Source organism: Schistocerca gregaria, chromosome 1, assembly GCF_023897955.1.
Source record: "Schistocerca gregaria isolate iqSchGreg1 chromosome 1, iqSchGreg1.2, whole genome shotgun sequence".
Taxonomy (NCBI): domain Eukaryota; kingdom Metazoa; phylum Arthropoda; class Insecta; order Orthoptera; family Acrididae; genus Schistocerca; species Schistocerca gregaria.
The window spans coordinates 219194913-219217248 of NC_064920.1; the positions used below are offsets into that span (position 1 = coordinate 219194913).

Below are 22336 nucleotides of genomic sequence, written 5' to 3' on the forward strand. Positions count from 1 at the left end.
GTACTCTCTGCTTCTATTACCTGCTTTGCTTCCAGTAGATGCACTTAGAGATTTAAATTCTGTTCCTTAAAATAAAAATATGAAATAAAATTACTCCCTGTGTTTTAAAATTTCAGAGTATCGTAAGAATTAAGTTCATGTGTAGAGTATAATTTTGTTGCTTACCTGCTCTTTTCATCTTCTTTAGGCAGCCTTTTCTTGGTCAATGGCATAAGCAGGGTGATTCTTGAAAACATTTTTAGAATTACACAGACTGTAGGCAACTGGCATGAGGCCACTGCACTCAATGAGATCTCTGCAGCTTTTGCTTGAGTACATGTTTAGATATTCATGCACATCAATTGCAAATAAGCAACACTAATACTGATGTCATATTGTTGAGGTAATGTGTTATTATTAGAGGCCAGCAGTGAATCACCAGCATTGATGTGGGCTGTTGAGAATAATACTAAACACAGATTTACCACCATCTGCTAACAAAATGTATATTTACAATGGAAAATCCAGCATAGACTGTAACAGTATTATTGAAAAGCCATATAGCGGGGGTGCTGAATAGCAGATAGGCACAATGAAAAGACTGTAACACAATAAGCTTTTGTCCAACAAAGCCTTTGTCAAAAATAGGTGATACACACACACACACACACACACACACACACACACACACACACACACACACACATACACAAACCCAGAATGTTATTTTTTTCCTCCTGCGACTCAGCATCTCTGCTATGTGGTGAGTAGCAACTATCCTTTTCACAACAAAATTTGTCTTTGATATCTTTCAAGTAAGGAACAATAAAATTTATGACCCACTGTTTATGTAGTGTAATATTGCTGTAGACTAACTTTAAATCACTTTTATCGTAGCTGAAGCTAATAAAAATACGCATACCTCAATCTACTTATAAAATTTGTCTCTATTATATTGCATACCATTTTCTGCTGAAATCCATTAAGTGCATGTGATGAATTGTTGTTCAAATAATTTCAACAAGCCTATCAATGAAGTGCAGGAAAAATCATTTAAGAACACCTAAATGATTTTTGCTGTATAAAATATTCAGTTATGCACATAACAGATTTCTGCCACATCTGTTTAACTTCTCGTAGCAAGAACTGCATTTAACTGGTTTCTCCAGATGAAAGATATTCATTTTCTAATACAGAATTCAAACAAAAACCAAAAATGACAAAATCTGCACTTAGCGGATTTGTGCAATAAGCTTGTGCACTGTTCCACATTTTCCGAATGAAGTACCCATCTTTTTCATTATAATATTGATTTTTTTTTGTATTTTCTTGATGAATTTTTTTTTACATGTGAAAATTGTGTATTAGCTGGTATCGTAACTATTGTTTTCTAGGATTTATTAACTTCTAACAATTTCTTCAGGCAATTTTTGTGCCTTGTCACTTGTGATATCATTGACACGAACTATACACATGGCATAATTATTTTTGCTTTCATCTTTTCCTGTAGGTTGACAGTGGTAAAACTTTTCATACTTGCATCTGGTTTTGCTAATCATGTTGCTTGAAAGTCGGTATTATTACATTGTAAATCTCTTGCCATAGCTGTCCATTTAGAGAAAAGCACTGTACCTTTTACTTGATGGATTCTTGGTTCTGTTGTCATCTGTTGACACTATCTTTCACTGTCTGTTGTGTTGGAGCATTGTTTTATGATGTTAGCTGCCATCACACTTCACACTTTCATGTTTATTGCTATCACTTGTTTCATTAGTAATTGCAGTACACTTATTTGGATGCATTAGGATATCACCTGAAAGTGTGCTTGAGTTATGTAGTGATAACACTTCACACTTCTCAGTTGTTAGTTTTCTCATATTCATATGTGGATGAGTTTGGCTGTTACACGGAAGTATACAAAATTTCATAACATTGACAGTTCATATTTTTAATTTGTAAGCTATGATCTACATTCTGCCAAAGGCAAGAAGGTTCAAAGACAGGAAAAGTATTTATAGTGGTTGTAACCTATACCACCCATAAACTTAGTATGGAGTAATAATACTTCAAATGTAATTGTATTGTGTAGAATATTTTGTTTGAACTTTTAATGTATATTTCATGTAATACTAAAAGAATGAAAAACAATGTGACTACAAAAAGGAACCACTTGTATCAACTAGAACACCGCCAAAGTGTGGAATGGCATTAAGTACTGCCAGCTAGTGCTTGATATTGTCAAGAGTACTTAAACCTGAACTCAGTGGCCAGGAGTGTAAGTACACATAACAACAAACTGCTGTCATGCGCCTGGTATTTAACCCACAACAAACCCATTAAGGACAGAAACGGAAATTTTATGGGGAAAGGATGTCCGTAAAATTCTTTTTAATAGACAGTTAGGGGGAAAACTTATTCTTCTATTTGGAATTTTAAATAAATATATATGTTGCCTAGGTAACAGTTAAACATTGAGGACTTAAAAATTAAAATCATGTTGGGTTATTACAAAATACACATTTGTCTTATTTCTGTTTACTGTATTAAAGTTATAAATGGTCAAAATCTTGATCTAAAATCACACTCTGTGATCTCGTGCTCTACATGTCTTGAGAGTGTCCCAGCAGCTGGCAACGATCAATGTATTTCTGGATTCCAGTCTTAATTTTTAAACTTGGTGTTGATTGCTTCCTCTGTAATCCTATTCCAGAAGATTGACTGAAACTAGTCTTTGTGGACCTTTCTTCTAAATGCCTAATGAAAGTTGAGACAGGTATATTGCTGCAAAAGCCAGAAAAATGTTCTCTTGTAATAATTTAAAAAAAATTATTTGTATTTGGTGTCAATAGGTCAATGTCAGTTGAACATAAGTAGTGTGAGGAAAATATCCATTTCACTAAAAAGTTTATTTCCTTCCTTCAGCATAGTTATACATGTCATTTTTGAGGCTTTCTGGTGTTATTAATTTGAAACAACATTCAAAACACTTCTTAGACTAATAAAATTTATATACAAGAAATGTATTCACAATTGTGAATATGATGAAACTCCAGCTATACAATGACAATGAAAATTTTTGTTGGACCTGGATTTGAACTCAAGAGTTCCTACTCTACATCAGCTGTCACCTTAACCACCTCGGCCATCTAAGCTGGCCTCCAGGACTGATGCAAACACCATTTTCTCTCCCCATTTCTGTTATTCCCGCACAGGAAGAGAGATGTGATTATTATCACTTCCGTGTCTTGGCATGAAACACTATATTGCAGTGCCTGTGCTTTTCCTTTGCAGCATTGTTTGTACTCTGCAATGTACTTTGTACTTCATACATATTTCCACCAGGATCGGCATTCTGTTCCAATCCACATCTAGTTAAAAAAAAACACTGTAGTTTGCCATATTAATATAACAGTATATATTTAAAGAACAGTAAAGAATTTTAAAAAATTGTTGTATTAAATATACTTGCACATCCACACTTTAACATTAGGACTATGTGCTCCTCACACTAACACCATCCAACTGAAAGTGAATGATGACCTTCTGTACAGTTGGTTGATATTTTTTGGTGTTTCATATAACTTTTGTGATTTCTCGTGTTACCTGATTGGCGTTAGCTGATTTTTGTTTTGTCTAGAAATGTTAGTCTTGAAACCCTTTATCAGAAAAAATATTTTCAGATTTTATTATTTTCTGGAATATAAAAAAGCATACTACTTTGACAACCACTTGGGATGAGAACATCTTTTATTTGAAAGTGTGTTGTTCATATTGGTTCAAACTAACTCTCTTACACTATTAGTTAATATGCTTGTGAATTTTCAACATTTTGTAGATGTAGTAAGTAACCGGTGAGATAGCTAAGTGGCAGATAACTAGATTTGCCCTGTTATTTTAGCTGCATGGCACCATGTGGGTAAAATACTTTATTGATTAATTGGTAAAATCTACACTGTCCAACAAAAATTCTGTTACTTACAATAATTAATATTGTTGTTTTTCAGTTGTTTGTGTTAAGTAGCCGTTTGCTAGTCTCGCTGGTCGAACTTCCTACTCTAGATGTCCCTGGTGGTGGAGTGACGGCTGGCCTCCGTACTGCTCTCTCCCAGGTGCGCGTCATTTTACGCGATCTTGCTGGTAAGGCCAGCTGGGATGCGTCAATCTTGTACTGCTCTCCAGATTATGAGAGGACTGCAGATTTTAGTATAGTGGAGGAAGGTAAGAGAAGTAGATAATTTTCGTATAGCTGTAAAGTTATGATGTTGTTTGTGTGCATGTTCTTCAGCTTATTTTTATTTCTTTTGAGAAGAAAGTCATAGTAATTTTTCAGTCTGCATCATAAATATTATTTTCAATGTCTGTTTATGTTTGTTAGTTGAATATGTTTCAGACTATAAAAAGTTTACATTTATGTGACTGGAAGTTTCTAATGTACATGTAATTTTGTGAAACAGTTTTAACTGTTTTTATTCATTATATACCCACGTAACTGCTGATGATCTTGTCTTCAAGCCCTTATTCCAAAGCCATCCATTTGACATAAGAAAATTAAAGGCTGACTAATTTATGGTTGGTTTTTATGATTGGTGATGTATCTTGATGCAGGATATCGTTTCCTTAAAAAAATCAATAAGGATTAATATATTTCTTAAAATAAATGAAGTTCCAGTTTTATTATTTGTTTCTCTTATTACATGAAACATCTTTTGTGTGTGTGACTAGTTTCTGAATTTGTGTGAGTAGAATACTACAGTCAACCGAAAGAAACTTGTGTATCATTATAGAGATCTAGCCATATCATACCAGTCAGATTCGTCTAAGTTTTTTTAAATTTGCATTTTGTTTCTTTTTTGTTATTACAACGTCTTGCATAATTAAGTATAATACCTGTTGATCACTGAAGATTTAACACAGTATATAAGTTAGATAGTGATCTGGAATTATAATTGTGGAGATAAAATGTTACTATGGCAAATTATCTGCAGAACATGTACTCCTTGATGATGGTATGCAATGAGGTTCAGTGTGAAGTAATCTTTCATCTAAGATAATATACCTCAAATATTACATTAGCAGCAATTTCTGTAAACTGTGTTTGTGTTTATGCAGGTACCGAATCCAGTGCACAGTGGGGGAATTCAGTTCATCCTGAAATGTTGTCTAGTCTTGTTATAAGTTCTCCACCACAGCACACTTTACGCCACCGTCCACCTCATCAGTTACCTACTTGGGAAGATGGTGCTGACGATATGGATAATTTGGATGACGTAAGTGACAGAATGTAGTACTGAAGTTGAGAAGCCAAAGTTCAAAAAGTGTCAAATTTAATTGTAGCAAAGGTTAAGAAAAAGCTGCAGAGGACTTTAAAACTGTGGTGAAATTAATCCTGATTACAGCTGACTTTTCTATAGACTGCTGCAAATTAATTTTGAATCACTGTTCATCATTTATAAAATATAGAAAAAGAAATTGGCACACACCTTAAAGATTTATTTTTCATTTTTGGAAAAAATGTAAACCTTTCAGTGACATTATTAAAATGTTTGGACAACGGGATTACGTTATTAATCCTGATAGAATTATTTCTTACAGTGACAATATTTAGTGCGATAATGTCAGCCAATTCTTTCATGAAAATTTTCACGTTATTCCTCCATGCGACAGAGCAATGTGTTAGGAGAACAGTGACAATGTGGCAGCCTTTTTGTCACAGTCCCTCTCAACACCAGAAAACAAACAGCATTAGCTGTTCTTTCTACTCCGGCATATTAACCTTAGTGTCATATCAATCTTTCCAGTACATATGATAATTCTACTACTGCTTACTTTTTCCTTCAACCAATCTCCTGTGCATAATGGAGACTCATTTTAGAGTCTTACCTGGAACACCTCAACAATTTCACCAGAAGTCATAGTTCACTTTGTCAAGAAGTCATCATGGAAGATGAGAGAGAATGTCAATAAATTATAATGTGCCTGGAAACTGGTCATCTTTCTAGGAGGCCTGAGGAATTATGATGGTCAGAACTAGGTTTTAGTCCATTGGCGTAAAACTCTCCATTTGCATACCACATTAACTACACACATTTCAGCATTGAATTCCTGTGTGTGGTGATCTTAAGACTTTGAAGTTTGTTTCTAGTTCTCTAAAAAAAGGAAAAAAAGTGCAGATAAAGGAATTTGCAATTGATCGGCCACAAAAATCAGAAACCACTAATTGTGACTCCCCCAACCTTGAAACCTGACGACTTCAATGGAATTTGAGTATGACACTGCAAATAATTACTGTGCTTTCAACTTTTTATCCATCCACCTGACATCTTCCCTGTTCAACATAAAACTGTACATTTTACATACATATGATTTTCTCTTTTTCATTTTCAATATAAGTTTGAAAGTTCATTTTGTTTGTTGTACGGTCTTCTTCTGCCAGTATTGTGAAAAGGAAAGTTGCTACTCACCATACAGCGGAGATGCTGAGTTGCAGATAAGCACAACAAACACACTGTCTCACAAATAAGGTTTCGACCAGTAAGGCCGTTGTCAAAAATAGACCACACACACACACACACACACACACACACACACACACACACACACACACACACACACACACATATGACTGCAGTCTCTGGTATCTGAAGCCACAATGCGAACAGCAATACCAGTGCATGATGAGTGTGTCAGCTGAGTGGGGCTGAGGAGCAGGCTAGTGCAGGGAGGGGTAGGGTTAGTAAGGTAGAGGTGGCAGACAGATAAGTGTTGCTGGGGAGCACGCAGGGACGAGAAGGGGAAAAGGTAGGGCAGCTATGTGCGGTCGGGAGGTTAGACAGACCACCCAGGACTGGAGCAACTGAGTGACCTTCTCTGTCAGGATTTCAACTACCTCTTGTCATGCCCTGAAATGAGAAATGTCGTGCCCACTGTCCTTTCCAACCTTCCCACAGTAGTATTCTGCTGTCCACTGAATCTACACAATATACTCGTCCATCCCTACACAACCCCTGCACCCAACCCCTTACCTCATGGCTCACATCCCTGTAATAGATCTAGGTGCAAGACCTATCCCATATATCTTCCCACCACCACCACCACCACCACCATCTACTCCAGTCCGGTCACAAACATCACCTATACATCAAAGGCAGGGCTACCTGTGAAACCGGTCATGTGATCTACAAGCTAAGCTGCAACCACTGTGTTACATTCTATGTGGGCATGACGACCAACAAGCTGTCTGTTCACATGAATGGCCACCGACAAACTCTGGCAAAGAAACAAGTGGACCACTCTGTTGTCCTTCCCACCAACAACTACTTTTCTGAATTGCGTAGGTGGGAACTTCCCCTGCAATATATCCTACGTTCCTGTAAACCTCCTGGCCTCAGCCTTCATTAGTCATTGGCCTCACCCATCCAGCCTCTTCCCTGTTCCCATTCCAGCACTACATAACCCTCATTCCACCATCGCACCCAATCTTTATACTTCTCACCTTTTCCGATACCCCCCCCCCCCCCCTCTCCCTTGCCCTCTGTCTAACCTCATGGCTGCACATAGCTGCTCTACCCTCTCTCCACCTTGTCCTTGCATACCCCCCAGCAGCACTTCAGTGTCTGCCACCTCTACCTTACTATCCCTCCCCCTCCCTGCCCCAGCCTCCACCTTATTCACAAGCTGTCACAATTCCCATCATGCACTCGTGCTGCTGATCACAGTGTGGCTTCAGGCGCCAGAGACTGCAGTCATATGTGTGTGATAGTTGCATTTGTGAGTGTTTTCTATTTTTGATGAAGTCCTTATTGGCTGAAAGCTTATTTGTGACAGTCTTTTTGTTGTGCCCACCTACGACTCAGCATCTCCGCTCTATGGTGAGTCAAAACTTTCCTTTTCATAATATTTTGACATTCTGTCCCGAATTTTCCATTATTTGATCATAGTCTTCTTGTGCTTAGTAGCAACAATTATGAGAAGCAATTGTGAGTGATAGACTAACAAAGTACGTTCTTATGGTATGAATGAGAATTTGATCAAGTAAAGCTTTTGACTTTTTCATTGCAGCTTCTACAATATCTCGGGCACACTAGTCCAGAATGTCTCGAGAGCCTCGATACCCCACGGAACATTCCAGCATCACCACCACCACAGTTCACTAGAGAACTGGAAGAAGAGAGCATGACTAGTGTCTTAGGCCAAAGAAATATTGAGAGGGATTTTTTGCAGAGGCCTCTCATGTGAGTTGTGACTGTGCTCATTAAGCACAATACTCCAATATGTTACATTAAAGGGAGTGAAATGCATCAGCTAAGTGCTTTTCCACATTTGTTTGTCTATGTAATTCTTGTTGGCCAATGTAAATTGCTGTGTATATTTAATTCACTCCATGCACAAAATGCAAAATTAGCTTCACTAGTTTTCAGTTAGTTTTACTAACAAACTTGTTAGCATAGTAATGGTCAGTGCTATACAGGTTAACATGAACAATTCCTGAATAGGATGCAGTGGAGATGCATTCAGAAATTAGTCCTGTAATGATGTTTGTGGCCAGCAGCATATTCCTATACCATTAATGTTACTGGAATTAATATCAGTGATGCCTTGGTACTGCAAGCCATCGTACTCCACAAGACAACAAGATATATTATTGCCCAACAATAAAGTTCCTCTTTTCTCACTGTACAGGATATTTATGCTCATAGGAATGAGATTTTTCTGTTGTTGTTAGTAAAGATGTAGAATAATCATAAAGTTAAGAATCATCACATCATGTATGGGTTCACAGCCTCAATGTATTGTCTAATTGAAGAAACCATTTTAGCCACAATAGGTTGATAGTTTTTACCTTTAATGCACCATGCATGTAAGTTAAATTAGTATCCAGTTTCAGTCTGAGGCCATTTTCAAATGTCTGTAATATATTATGGAATGTAAATTTAACTGGGTAGACACATTAGTGAACAGCTTTGTGCTTGTGTATTAAATTGTTTTGTTAAATTTCTTCTGTGATGTTGGTGATGTGTGTTTTATGTAAAAAAAAAAAAAAGAAAAAAAGAACAGTTTCCTTTTATGTCGGAACAGGCACTTGTTCTCACATATACATACACTGTGCGATCAAAAGTATCCGGACACCCCCAAAAAATACGGTTTTCATATTAGGTGCATTGCACTGCCACCTATTGCCATCAGCGACCTCAGTAGTCATTAGACTTCGTGAGAGAACAGAGTAGGGCACTCCTCAGAACTCATGGACTTCGAACGTGTTATTTGTGTCATGTCTGTATGCGAGATTTCCACACTCCTAAACATCCCTAGGTCCACTGTTTCCGATGTGACAGTGAAGTTGAAATGTGAAGGGACATGTACAGCACAAAAGCGTACAGATCAACCTCATCTGTTGACTGACAGAGACCGCCAACTGTTGAAGAGGGTCGTAACGTGTAAATAGGCAGATATCTATCTTGACTGGCACTCAGGAATTTCAAACTTCATCAGGATCCACTGCAAGTACTATGACAGTTAGACGGGAGGTGAGAAAACTTGGCTTTCATGGTCGAGCAGCTCCTCATAAGCCACACATCACACTGGTAAATGCCAAAGGTCGCCTCACTTGGTGTAAGCAGTGTAAACATTGGATGATTGAATAATGGAAAAACATTGTGTGAAGTGAAGAATCACAGTACACAATGTGGTGATCCGCTCCAATGGCAGGGTATGGGTATGGTGATTGCATGGTGAATGTCATCTGCCAGCATGTGTAGTGCCAACAGTAAATTTTGGAGGTGGTCATGTTTTTCATGGAGGAGGCTTGCACCCCTTGTTGTTTTGCATAGCACTATCACAGCACAGCCTTACATTGATGTTTTAAGCATCATCTTGCTTCCCACTGTTGAAGAGCAATTCGGGGATGGTGATTGCATCTTTCAGCTCGGTCGACCACCTGTTCATAATGCATGGCATGTGGCGGATCAGTTACATGACAATAAGATCCCTGTAATGGACTGGCGTGCACAGAGTCCTGACTTGAATCCTATAGAACAAGTTTGTGATATTTTGGAACGCCGACTTTGTGCCAGGCCTCACTGACTCCATGAAAAATGGGTTGCCATTCTGGAAGAAACCGTCCAGCACCTGACTAAATGTATGTCTGCGAGAGTGGAATCTTGTCATCAAGGCTAAGGTTGCGCCATTACCATATTGAATTCCAGCATTACTGATGGAGGGCGCCACGTATCCATGTATCCGGATGCTTTTGATCACATTGTGTATGTCAGATGTTACAAATACAGTTCTGCACATACCAATCACCTTACAAGCATAACTTTCACAACACATCATGTAGGTAGAAACCTTACTGACAACTACCTTAATAGTCCTTGTATTTTCATGTAATACAATAATTGTGTGATCAGTCTTGCATACATGTTGTTAATTCTTATTAAAATTCATAGATAATAAACTTTGACATTTCTTACAACCATTCAAGGCATACTCAAATATTTGCTATTGCTGCAAGGATGGTATGAGGTCCTATTAAATCGCTTTTAAAAAATGTTCTCTATTGTATATACCAGTTCTGAAAATAGCCTGTATGCCCACTGTCATTGCATGAACCCTAAATTAGCACGATATTATGGTCTCTCTCTCTCTCTCTCTCTCTCTCTCTCTCTCTCTCTCTCTCTCTCTCTCTCTCTCACGTACACACACACACACACACACACACACACACACACACACACACACACACACACACACACACACACACACACACCTCTTTCTAAAACACTCCCTAATATGTGATTAAAAACTATGTGTCATCCCGATCTGTGATATGTTGAAATTTAAAAAAAAATTTCAATAGTGTTGAGTGACAGTCATGCGAAAAGTTCTTAGATCATGAACATGTCATGTGTTAAGGCAATCCAAAGCAGGTAAATGAAACTGACACGTCTTTAAGATATAATTTCTTTGACTGTTACATCTTACAGGTGTGTTTGTCTTGTTTACCTGCTTCAGACTGCCTTAACAGATATGATGTGTTAATGGTTTAAGAACTTTAAGCATTGTGCCTGACAGTGGCATAGAAGCCTAAATCTAGGTATTACAGAAGATAAATACAGTAATACACAGTCAGATAGTGGTTTACTCTTCCAAAAACTTTTAAAATTGCATAGTGTACTGTCAAATACTAACATCATTTACATTTGTTATTACTGTGAACAGATGAGTGAAATTCTGGTAATATTTTTTTTCTGTAATCATCTCACTTGTTTGTTTTCCTAAAAGTATATTAAAATTAATGATTTTCATCGTTAATACTTCTGTGCAGAGAGATATGCTGCTTTGAAACCAACGCATCACATTTTATGGCAATAAGACAGTCGCTCTTGTTATCTAATTCAAAAAAAAATTGCCTGAGAATCTTCTGTTTCTGCTCATTTAACATTTGTATTGGCTGTTTTATGAGGTGCTTGTATATCTCAATCTCTTCAAAGATATCCAAGTTTTTCCCTTACCTAGTCTGTGTAAAATTTTTAAAGTTCTGTTCATGTCTAATTCAGAGTGGTTGCTTTCTGTCAGTATCATACTAAATGTGGACCGATTACTTTCACCTGTATAATGTGTTAATTTATATTGTATCTGACATTGTTCCAGTATATAGCATGACAGCGTGTTTTAGATTTACACTTCTTTGTAGCTTGCGTGATTTTTGTCATTTTGTTATTAACTGTTTCATTTTCTTCTGGTAGATTTTGCTAACCATGTTTGAACTGTAACCATTACTTATAGCTATGGCTTCTAGATTTGTAGTTCATTATCAGTTTCGTCATATTCTTACAGAAGGCTGATAATGTGATGCAATGGAATAGGAAAATCCTTTTTTGTGAGCAGTAAGATGACAAGGGCTGCTGTTAACTACCACATCAGTTGTTGTAGGCTTTCTAAAAACTCCAAATTTGTGCCCCAAATTGCTTTACTGTTTTTAAATCATAGGAGCTGATACTCTTTTCAAACTCTAATTTCATGGTATACACCAATTCTTAGGCAAGCTGTTTAGCTGCTTGAGCTTGCAGTTTCTCTGTTTGATTATACTATTTAAAATCATCAATGTTTCATGTACATATCACCTGTAAAAATACATGGTATGTTGTTAGATGAAAATGCAAGGACTAGTAAGCTAGCTGTTAGTAATGTTATTGCCTGCATCTCGTGCTGTCAGTGTTTTGCTTGTAAGCTGATTGTATGTGCAAGACTGTATTTGTGACATCTGCGTGCGTGGGAACAAGTGCCTGTCCCCACATAATACGAAACAAGTTTTTTAAGTGTGGTACACACATCACTAACAAAATACTGTTCAGTAATGTGTTTCCCCTATTTACTGTACTTTGGGTGTTATATTGCACACGTTTGAAAATGGTCTAACACCACTATTGGCCAGTAATGTAATTTATATGCATTGAGCATTGAAGGAATAAAAGTGACAACCGATGGTAGTCAAAAGGGTACCATCATTTATTTGAGGAAACTGTGACCATTTTTAAGTGAGGTGCTAAGTATTCCTCAAAATATTAACCTGAATTATTAGTCAACCACAATATTATTGCACCACATAGTGAGGTCACTTCAGTCAGCTTATTGTGAATTTTTATCACAATATTTCACAAGAACATTCTGAACCACATAGTAATTTGTGCTCAGCTGTCTTGAACTCATTTACAATGCGATGCACTTTCCTCAGTCACCACTGTACTTGTTTACTTTATTGTTATGGTGTGTTTCTGATAACAGCCACAGGAGACCAAGTGTTTTAATATTGTGGTCGATAACTCCAGTAAGTAATGATATTTCTAAACTGAAACGGATATGTTGCTACTCACCACATAGAGAAGGCACTGGGTCATAGACAGGCACAACTGAAAATACTATTAAACATTTACACTTACGGATGAAAAGGTCTTTCTTTTGAAATAGAAAACACATTCCATCCTGGATTTTCCATTGTTTGAAAACACATGCACATTCACACAAGCACAGCTTGCACACACGTGGCTACTTTTTTCGGGTACTGGGGCCTGACTGTGACTGTATCTGACATGCAGCAGTCTGCTGAGGCAAGTGGTGGGGGTAAGGAGGAGAGGTGGGACATGAAGGGGGAGGAATAATGGGGTATTAGCAATGGGGGAAGATGTTGCTCTGCCAGTGTGCAGAGATGTGGTGGGACAGGATGATGCTGCCAGGTGCAGAGTTGGGAAACTGTGTTGGGGGTAGTAGAGGGTGGAAGGTGAGAGGACGGGGGGAGGGGGAAGGGGTAGGGAGAGGAGAGAAATGGAGAAAGAGAACACATTAGTAGATGTGTTGGTGGAATAGAAGGGGTGTGTGTGTGTGTGTGTGTGTGTGTGTGTGTGTGTGTGTGTGTGTGTGTGGTGCTGGAGTGGGAGCAAGGAAAGAGGATAGATAAGTGAAGGACAGGAACTAGCGAAGTTTGAGGCCAGGGGCTTACAGGAACGAAGGATATGTTGGAGGGAGAGTTCCCAACTGAGCAGTTCATGAGACCTGGTATTAATAGGAAGAATCCATATGGCACAAGCTGTGAAGCAGTCATAAAGTGGAGCACATCATGTTGGGTGGTCCAGCTGTCTCTTGGTTTGGCACTGGCCATTCACATGGACAGACAGTTGTTAGTTGTTGTGACCAAGTAGAAAGTGCCACAGTGGTTACAGCTTAGTCTGTAGATCACATGGCCTTGCCTCTGATGGGACGAAAGATGGCTGTGTAAGGACCTACATATCCTCTTCCCTGCTCTGACTTACACACTACATATGCGTTCTATCCCACCAGTGCACATAATAGTCTTCTCCCCTTCTCCCCTCACAGCTCTGTTTCCCTCTCTCCCTGCCCCCAACACAGTGTGTTCACTTTTTACCTGGCATCCCTACACTGTCCCCACCACCACCTCCCTGCATGCTCCCAAAGGCAGCACATCAACTTCTCCCACCCCTACCTTGCTGTTTCTCCCTCTCCATATTCCATGCCTCATCCCTTGCTACCACCACCCACCAAAGCAGGTCGTTCCTCAGATACAGTCGCAGTGTGTGTGTGTGTGTGTGTGTGTGTGTGTTCTATTTTGGAAGCAGCACTTTTTTGTCCAAAAGCTTGTTTAGCAGTCTTATTGTGGTATAGTCAATGCCCACACCGTGGCGCCTGCAGCTGCGTGGCCGCAGTCTTTACGTCATACAGCCAACGGCTGGCATGCCTTGCTTATGCGCAGCTCTGCACAGCTGTACAGCGCAGGCGCGGGCCGCACACACCAAGTGCCTCCACGCTGTCAGGGCAACCTCGGCTGGTGTCCTCCCAAGAAATTGCAACCAGTCGCTGCTCTTGATCAAGCACCAAGCTGTGCTGTTATTGTGGAACTGTTGGCAATAAACAGAATTTGGAACTCACGCCAATCATTATTTGTTGTTTCTCCTATTACAGATACCACACTTATTTCTTGTGCCTCTCAGCAAGTCAACTCCTCCTCTATGTGGTGTATAGCACTCTGTCCCTTTCATACTGTTGTTACTCCATCCTAGACTTTCTGTTGTTTGATATTTCTAATTTGATTTTATTTGAATGTGTAAGTTTTAGATAGCAGTTTTATATTTTCAAATAGATAATTTTGATGCCAATTTCATTAGATCGCTGGGGAGTGAGCCGTGTGCTGCAGCAGTGCACTATCCAACAACAGCACCATTTCAACATTGTCGGTTGTTGTTCTCACAGCTAGGACTAGCTGGATGGGAACGAAGATCGCAATTGCAATTGCTTGCAAAGAATGAAAAACTGCTTCGGGAACTAAGAAACCTTGACACGCAGGTATGTTTTCTACAAAAATTTATTATTTCGATACTTTTTAACATGGTATTCTTGAATCCTACAGATATTGCTTGTGTTCTGTTGCAGCGCTGTAGAGAAACACACAAAATTGCTGTAATATATGTAGCTGAAGGGCAAGAAGATAAAAATTCAATCCTGTCAAATACATGTGGGAGCCAGGCATATGAAGAATTCATTTCCGGTCTGGCATGGGAGGTAATTGTCTCTCATAAATGAAAAAAAATGATGATAAAGTTGATCCGTGCCTTGCTCATCATCTTGTGGCTTTGCATTTGTTAATGCAATGAACATATTAATGCAGAGTTGTAGTGCTAAAGAGGCTTCATAAGCAATCAATGCTTGCCTTCTGAATCAACTTTTAATTGCATTTGAAACTCCATATTGTCAGTAAGAAAGAATTAGCTTAGTGATAGACTCCTCTCTCCCCTCTTGTTCCAAAAACTTTGTCCTCGGACTTACAGGATGGCCAAAATGGAAGCTCCCAGAAAATATTTACAGTAAGACTGATATGGGATGACCATACTCACAGAAGATCCTGGAAATTGCCACTACTGACATCAATGTAGTACTGTGCTTAAGTTATTGGACAGTAAGACACGTGTAGCAGCTCTGCCTGATCAACATCAGCAATAGTGTTTTCAGTATTCTGCTGTAGCTCTTCCAGTGTGTGACAATTATTTGAGTACACCTCACTCTTGAGTTCATCCCTAGGTAAGAATCACAGGGGGAGAGATCAGGTTATCGAGGTGGTCAGGAGATTGCACAGCCTGTGCTAATTGTCTTCTGCTCACTGGACACCTCGTGCACTTGTGACAAGGTTGTGAAGATGATGTGTGCCGTTTCTCCATCCTGCTGAAAATATCCGCACATTCTTTTCTGAGTTGATCCATGTATGGATTAAATAGTTTCTGGACACACATATTAACATTAACAGTTGATGAAAGAACTGTGTGCAGACACAAGACATTGGACAACAAACACCATTCTTGAGATTATGTAGTGGTCCTTCAAAGTACTGAGGACGATTTTGGGATGCATAATGGGGCATCTTCTGTGAGTTCACAGACCCTGATGGGCTGAGCAAGGCATCAGCTTTGAAACAAAAATCAACCGAGGATCCACCAAAAGTCCTGATTCCACCTCACTCACAAACTATTGGCGGAACTTGACACACAAATGTTCATCTGGATGCTTTAACTTATAGGCAACAGTTAATTTAAAAGGATACAGTTATAGGTCCTTTTTGATAATGTTCCAACATGACGATCTCTTAATTCCCACTTGTACAGATAAATGGCATTGAGATTTCATCAGACTTCACTCAAGGCATTCCTTCACTAGGGGAATATTTTCTGTTTTTGAACACTTTTCAAATTGTTACAGCTTTTATTTGCTACAGAGCTGGTTTTTCACCATTATGCAAGTAAGTTTTCAGTACAGACTTTGCTGGACGTTTCCCTAAAAAAACTTCAGTTTTAAACTATTGCACAAACAGTTCTCACACATTCCTGCGAATTGCACTTCATGTAACACTTGACAATGAACACGTACTTTTAATCGTGAGCACCATTTTGTGTTGCATTCAGCTGGTAACTAAATATTTCTCCTCCTCTCACTCACTTAAACGCAAAGTTAAGGGGCAGAGCATGCAGGAAATGCACATGTGTAAGCAACCAAGTGGTGCATCAGAATTGCAGTTTCCAGCATTTTCTGTGAGGGCTGTTTTCCTGTTCATTAACAAGAGCCAATTCCATTCAGTCTTATAAATACTTTCCGTGCCAGTTTTATTTTGCCCACCCTGTATGAGAAAGGAAATGTGTGCTCATTTTCGTGTAAAATTACTGGACCTTCAGTCCGTATGCAGAAATGACAAGAAACAAATAACAAAAAATATCTTTTCTGTACTACTGGTTAGTTTACAATTACAACAATCCCTGCTCAATACACAAAGGAGGAGAGCAAAGAGTGTTGGGGAATGGGAACTGGCAGTTGGCAAGAAGACGGCTAGGAGGAGGTGGTATTCAGACAGTTGTGCTTAGCATATGTGCAATAAATATGACCAACTGTCAGAGTTGAGTGGAGAGGAGCTTCTTGTAGCATAAGTGTAGGAAACATGCGGCAATCCTCAGCAGTTAGGAGGCCTAAATCGAACAGAAACAAGGAAGGTTCTGCTGCTAGGTAGTTTGCATGGTAGAGGTGTGGGCCATCAGTTGCAGAAAGTGTTGGGGAGTGAGTACCAAGTCACTAGCATTGTAAGGCCTAGTGTAGGGTTGGCTTAGGTGACTGACAGCATAGGGAAGCTATGTAGGAATTTTACAAAGGAGGATCAGGTAGTGATAGTGGGTGGAGCAGGGAATAGTCTTAATAGGGATGGGGAATATGATGTAGATGGTGACCTGGTAAAGGTAGCTACTCAAAATGGTGGCACTAATGTGAATTTTGTGCTATTGTTTCAGCGCCATGATCGGGGTCATCTTAATGTGGCTGTTAGGCGTGTTAACATGGGGCTGGAGGGGGTGCAGATGGCAGAGGGCATTGGTCACATTTCCGTGGTGCCAGTTGAGCCTATCACTAGATCAGGTTTCACTAGGCATGGCCTGCACTTCAATAGGTATGAGAAGGGGATGCTAGCAAAGCTTAAAGACGACAGTGTAGTGGGTGGGGGTGGGATCGCTCATGGAAAAATTCCTGTAGTAATTGGTGTTAGAGCAGCACCTTTTTTTAGATTGAAGTCAGCTGGTATGTATACTTGCTTAAAGGAAGTTCCTCTAACTAAGGAATCACCTTCAGATGAGGTCAGGTATGTAAGTAGAGAAGGAATTAGTATATTTCATCAAAATATATGAGGTATTAGATACAAAATTAGTGAACTGCTTACACATATTGACTCTGACATTATTGGTATCTCAGAGCACCACTTAAATAATTTGACAATTCAGAGGCTTCCTTTATCAGGACATAGATTAGCCGGTTGTTTTTCAAGGAGTTCCTTGCAGAGAGTGGGAGTGGGCACATATGTAAAAAACAGTATTCTGTTTGAGTCCTAGACATATCACGGCACTGCACTGAACAGATATATGAATGTGGTGCAGGGGCAGTTTAATTTAATGAAACTAAACTTCTAATCATTGTTTATAGGTGACTTCAGAGCATTTCTGCTCAAGGTAGAGAGAATTCTTTGTTCACTGTGTATGAAGTACCAGAAACTAATTATATGTGGTGATTTAATATTAATTTTGTTTATGATTGTGGAAGAAAAAGGATGTTGGTAGATCTAAACTCATGTGATCTTATGCAGATTCTGTTTTTTTCCAACTAGGGTACAGGGGAACAGTAGCACAGCCATAGACAATATTTGTATTTATTCTTCATTTCTAGATGGCAATTCTGTTAGTAAAAGCGTGAATGGCCTTTCAGACCATGATGCACAAATTTTAACACTAAAAGGTTTTTGTACTCAAACGAATGTCTAATATAATTATAAACTATGTAGGAAAGCTAATACCCCCCACCCCCTCTTCCCTCCTGCGGGTCCGGGGGAAAGAATAGGCCCCAGGTATTCCTGCCTGTTGTAAGAGGCGACTAAAAGGAGTCTCTCACATTTCAGCCTTTGTGTGATGGTCCCCTGTAGGGTTTGACCTCCACTCTTCAAAAATTTTTCCAAAGAGCGAACCGATTGGGGAAGGGCGCCTTACGTGATGCATCATGTCCATCGTGCCCGCTTTTTTGTCAATGCATTGCAGTCCTCCTCATTCTCCATCTATTGGGTGAGGACACCTTCCTGGGTGCAGGGTTTTCCACCATGCACTATGCAGTGTCGCTTTCTGCAACAACAATGACCATGGACTTGTTTGCACCTGACATCCAGCATGGTAGCCAGCCCATTGTGATGGAGCTGCTAAGTACCCTGTTGGTTGTAGCCCCCTGACAACACAGGGATCACTCTGGTGATGCCTACGCCATTAACTCCCCAGGTATGCCAAGAAGTGGGTACCTGTCACCCTGAGGCATCGGGACTCTTGGCAATGGCCATCCTGTCAAGTGGTCTTTGCTGCGGCTGGGTGGCGCTTATGGGGAGGTCCCCTGGTTGGAGTGGGTGGCATCAGGGCTGATGACGTATGATGAGGCGTACCACGTCCACAATTGCTGGTGATCAAACAGCAGCAGTCTGTAAGCATTCTAAGTCTCAGTACAATGCAAGGAAGTATGGCCCTAAATCATTCTCCTCCCTGGCCACACCATGGGAGGAACGCCAGGCTAAGGGTGGCAGTGAACCTTATTCACCCCAGTACCTCATATGTACAAGAACTGATGGGGACTCCTTTGTTTCGATGAAGCCACAGTTTTTTATAGACCATTTAGAGGATAAGTTTAGTGAGGTGGAGGGCTTGTCCAAAATGCGGTCAGGGTCAATCTTGATAAAAACAGCATCGTCTGCCCAGTCACGGGCATTACTCCCTTATGACAAGCTGGGGGATGTTTCCGTTACCATCACGCGCGATAAGAGCTTAAATATGTTCCAGGGTATTAGATTCCACAGGGACCTTCTTTTACAGTCTAACGATGAGCTGCATACCAACTTAGAGCAATGAGGCATTCATTTTGTCCGGCATGTCCATCAGGGTATGTGGAATAATCATGTTGCCACCAGTGCCTACATCTTGGCCTTCACATTGCCCGAAAAGATCAGGGTGATGGTCTACTGCTGTGCTGTAAAGCCATATATCCCTCCCCCTATGTGGTGCTTTAAGTGCTGGAAGTTCAGCCATATGTCTTCCCGCTGTACTTCCAATGTCACATGTTTGAGATGATGAACATCCATCACATCTCGGTACTCCATGTGCCCCGCCTCCCATCTGTGTCAACTGTGGAGAGCATCATTCCCGTTGCTTGCCAGACTGCAGGATTTTACAGCATGAAAGGAAAATCATAGAATACAAGACCCTGGACTGACTGACCTACACTGAGGCTGAGAGGAAATGTAAGCATCTACATCCTGTGGCTATGAAATCATCTTTCGCCGCCGCTGTGAGAACAGTTGTAGCCCCATCCATTCTGCGAATTCCGGTTGGCTCTCCGAGCTGGAAGACTACATCTGCCCCCTTGATGATAGGGAGGCACTTCCCTCCCTGTTGCTCCCACACCACCTACCTTGGGAGCACTGTGCCCCCCAACCGTCAGGGACACCACTCCCCACTTCTCAGCCAGGGAAGCGTAAGTGTTCTTCAGTACCTCTCGCTAGAAGGAGTTCCTTGGGTTACTCCCGTCCTAGGTTTCTGCTAGTGGGTAAGAGGACTCCTCTGCCAGTGGCTTCACGATCATTCTCAGTCCTGGAGACTGAATCAGTCAAGCCGTCCCAGCCAGAAAAACCCAAGAAGCAGCAAGAGAAATCCAAAAAGAAGACCCCCAAGACCAAGGGACTTGCAGTGGCACCCACACCACAGCTACCTACAAGCTTTACTTCTGAGGATCAGGTGGAGATTCTGGCATCTGCTGAGGACCTAGATCTCACCAGACTCTCAGCCACCATGGATACAGACTGCTCAGGAAATAAATTGATGGCAGCAGGTGACCCTGAGATGTAAACTGCCTCATTGAATGTTCCATGCCTTCCCAGCTCCACGATCATGTCATCCTCCAGTGGAATTGCAGCGGTTTTTTCAATCACCTGGTCGGATCTACAGCAACTGTTAAGCTTCACACCTGCTTTCTGCATTGCCCTTCAGGAGACTTGGTTCCCGGCAATGCGGAACCCTGTCCTCCGCAGCTATAAGGGATATTACAGGAACAATAGTGACTGTAATTTACTGTCAGATGGAGTTTGCGTCTATGTGCTAAACTGAGTATTCAGTGAACCTGTGCTTCTTCAAACCCCTCTCGAAGCTGTGGCTGTCAGGATAAGGACAATGCAGGGAATAACTGTCTGCAACGTATATCTTCCTCCAGATGGTGCACTACCCCTGAACGTATAGGCTGCACTGATTGATCAACTCCCTAAACCTCTCCTACTTTTGTGAGATTTTAACACTCATAACCCCTTGTGGTGTGGCACGGTGCTCACTGGCCAGGGCAGATATGTCGAAAATTTACTGTCACAATTTGATCTCTGCCTCTTAAATACAGGTGCCTCCACACATTTCAGTGTGGTACTTGGCACATATTGAGCCATTTATCTCTCGGTTTGCAGTCCTGGCCTTCTCCCATCTATCCACTGGAGAGCACATGATGGCCTACGTGGTAGTGTCCCCCGTTTCTGCAGCAGAAAATGCGATCCCCCGCTCTTTAGGATACCCACGGCAAAAGGAAGCCCCTTGGTGGTCGTAAGAAGTTGCTGATGCAATTAAAGAGAGGCAGCGAGCTCTACTGCGGCATAAGTGGTACCCATCCCTGGAGCACCTCATAGCCTTTAAATGGCTCCATGCCCCCATTCACCATCTTATCAACCGATGGAAGCAGAAGTGTTGGGGGAGACACGTTTCGACCATTGGGTGCCATATGTCACCTTCCCAAGTCTGGGCAAAGATCAAACATGTTCTTGGGTACCAGACCCCAACAGGTGTTCCTGGTGTTAACAAATGGCGTGTTATCTGCTGACAAAAACATGATTGCAGAGCACTTTGCTGAGCACTATGCCCGAGCCTCTGCGTCAGAGAATTACCCTCCAGCCTTTCGCACTCTCAAATGGCGGCTGGAAGGGAAACTGATTTCGTTCACTACACGCCACAGTAAATCCTACTGCCCCCACCACCATTTTCAGAGTGGGAGCTCGTCAGTACCCTGGCACATTGCCCAGGCACAGCTCCTGGGCCAGATCGGATCCACAGTCAGATGATTAAACACCTCTCATCTGACTACCAGCAACATCTCGTCATCTTCAACCGGATCTGGTGTGATGGCGTCTTTCTCTCGCAACGGTGGGAGAGCACTATCATTCCAGTGCTCAAACCCAGTAGAAACCCACTTGATGTGGATAGCTATCGGCCCATCAGCTTCACCAACATTCTTTGTAGGCTGCTGGAACATATAGTGTGTTGGTGGTTGGGTTGCATTGGGTCGGGTCGGGTCGGGTCGGGTCGGGTCGGGTCCTGGGAGTCACGTGGCCTACAGGCTCTATGTCAGGGCAGCTTTCGCCAGGGTCGCTCTACCACTGATAATCTTGTGTCCCTTGAGTCTGCCATCTGCACAGCCTTTTCCAGATGCCAACTCCTGGTTGCTGTTTTTTTATTTACGAAAAGCGTATGAACGACCTGGCAACATCATTTCCATGTCACATTATACGAGTGGGGTCTCCAAGGCCCGCTCTCAATTTTTATCTAAAATTTCCTGACGCTTCATACTTTCTGTGTCCAAGTTGGTGCCTCCCATTGTTCCATCCATATCCATGAGAATGGGGTCCCGCAGGGCTCTGTATTGAGTGTCTCTCTATTTTTAGTGGCCATTAACAGTCTAGTGCCAGATGTAGGGCCATCCATCCCACCTACTC

The 22336-nt window shown here is 41.0% G+C and overlaps 1 protein-coding gene across 4 annotated transcripts in view; it reads left to right on the forward strand.

Annotated features, from left to right (window-relative positions):
- The window catches only part of LOC126337707 (probable Rho GTPase-activating protein CG5521), a 275478-nt gene that overhangs the window by 208146 nt on the left and 44996 nt on the right, over positions 1–22336 (forward strand). For all 4 annotated transcript variants that reach the window (XM_050001492.1, XM_050001493.1, XM_050001495.1 and 1 more), the window contains 5 exons: positions 3984–4197; positions 5089–5246; positions 8038–8210; positions 14655–14832; positions 14920–15048. In XM_050001492.1, the coding sequence (XP_049857449.1) occupies positions 3984–4197; positions 5089–5246; positions 8038–8210; positions 14655–14832; positions 14920–15048 (852 nt within the window). The remainder of the gene's footprint in view (positions 1–3983; positions 4198–5088; positions 5247–8037; positions 8211–14654; positions 14833–14919; positions 15049–22336) is intronic.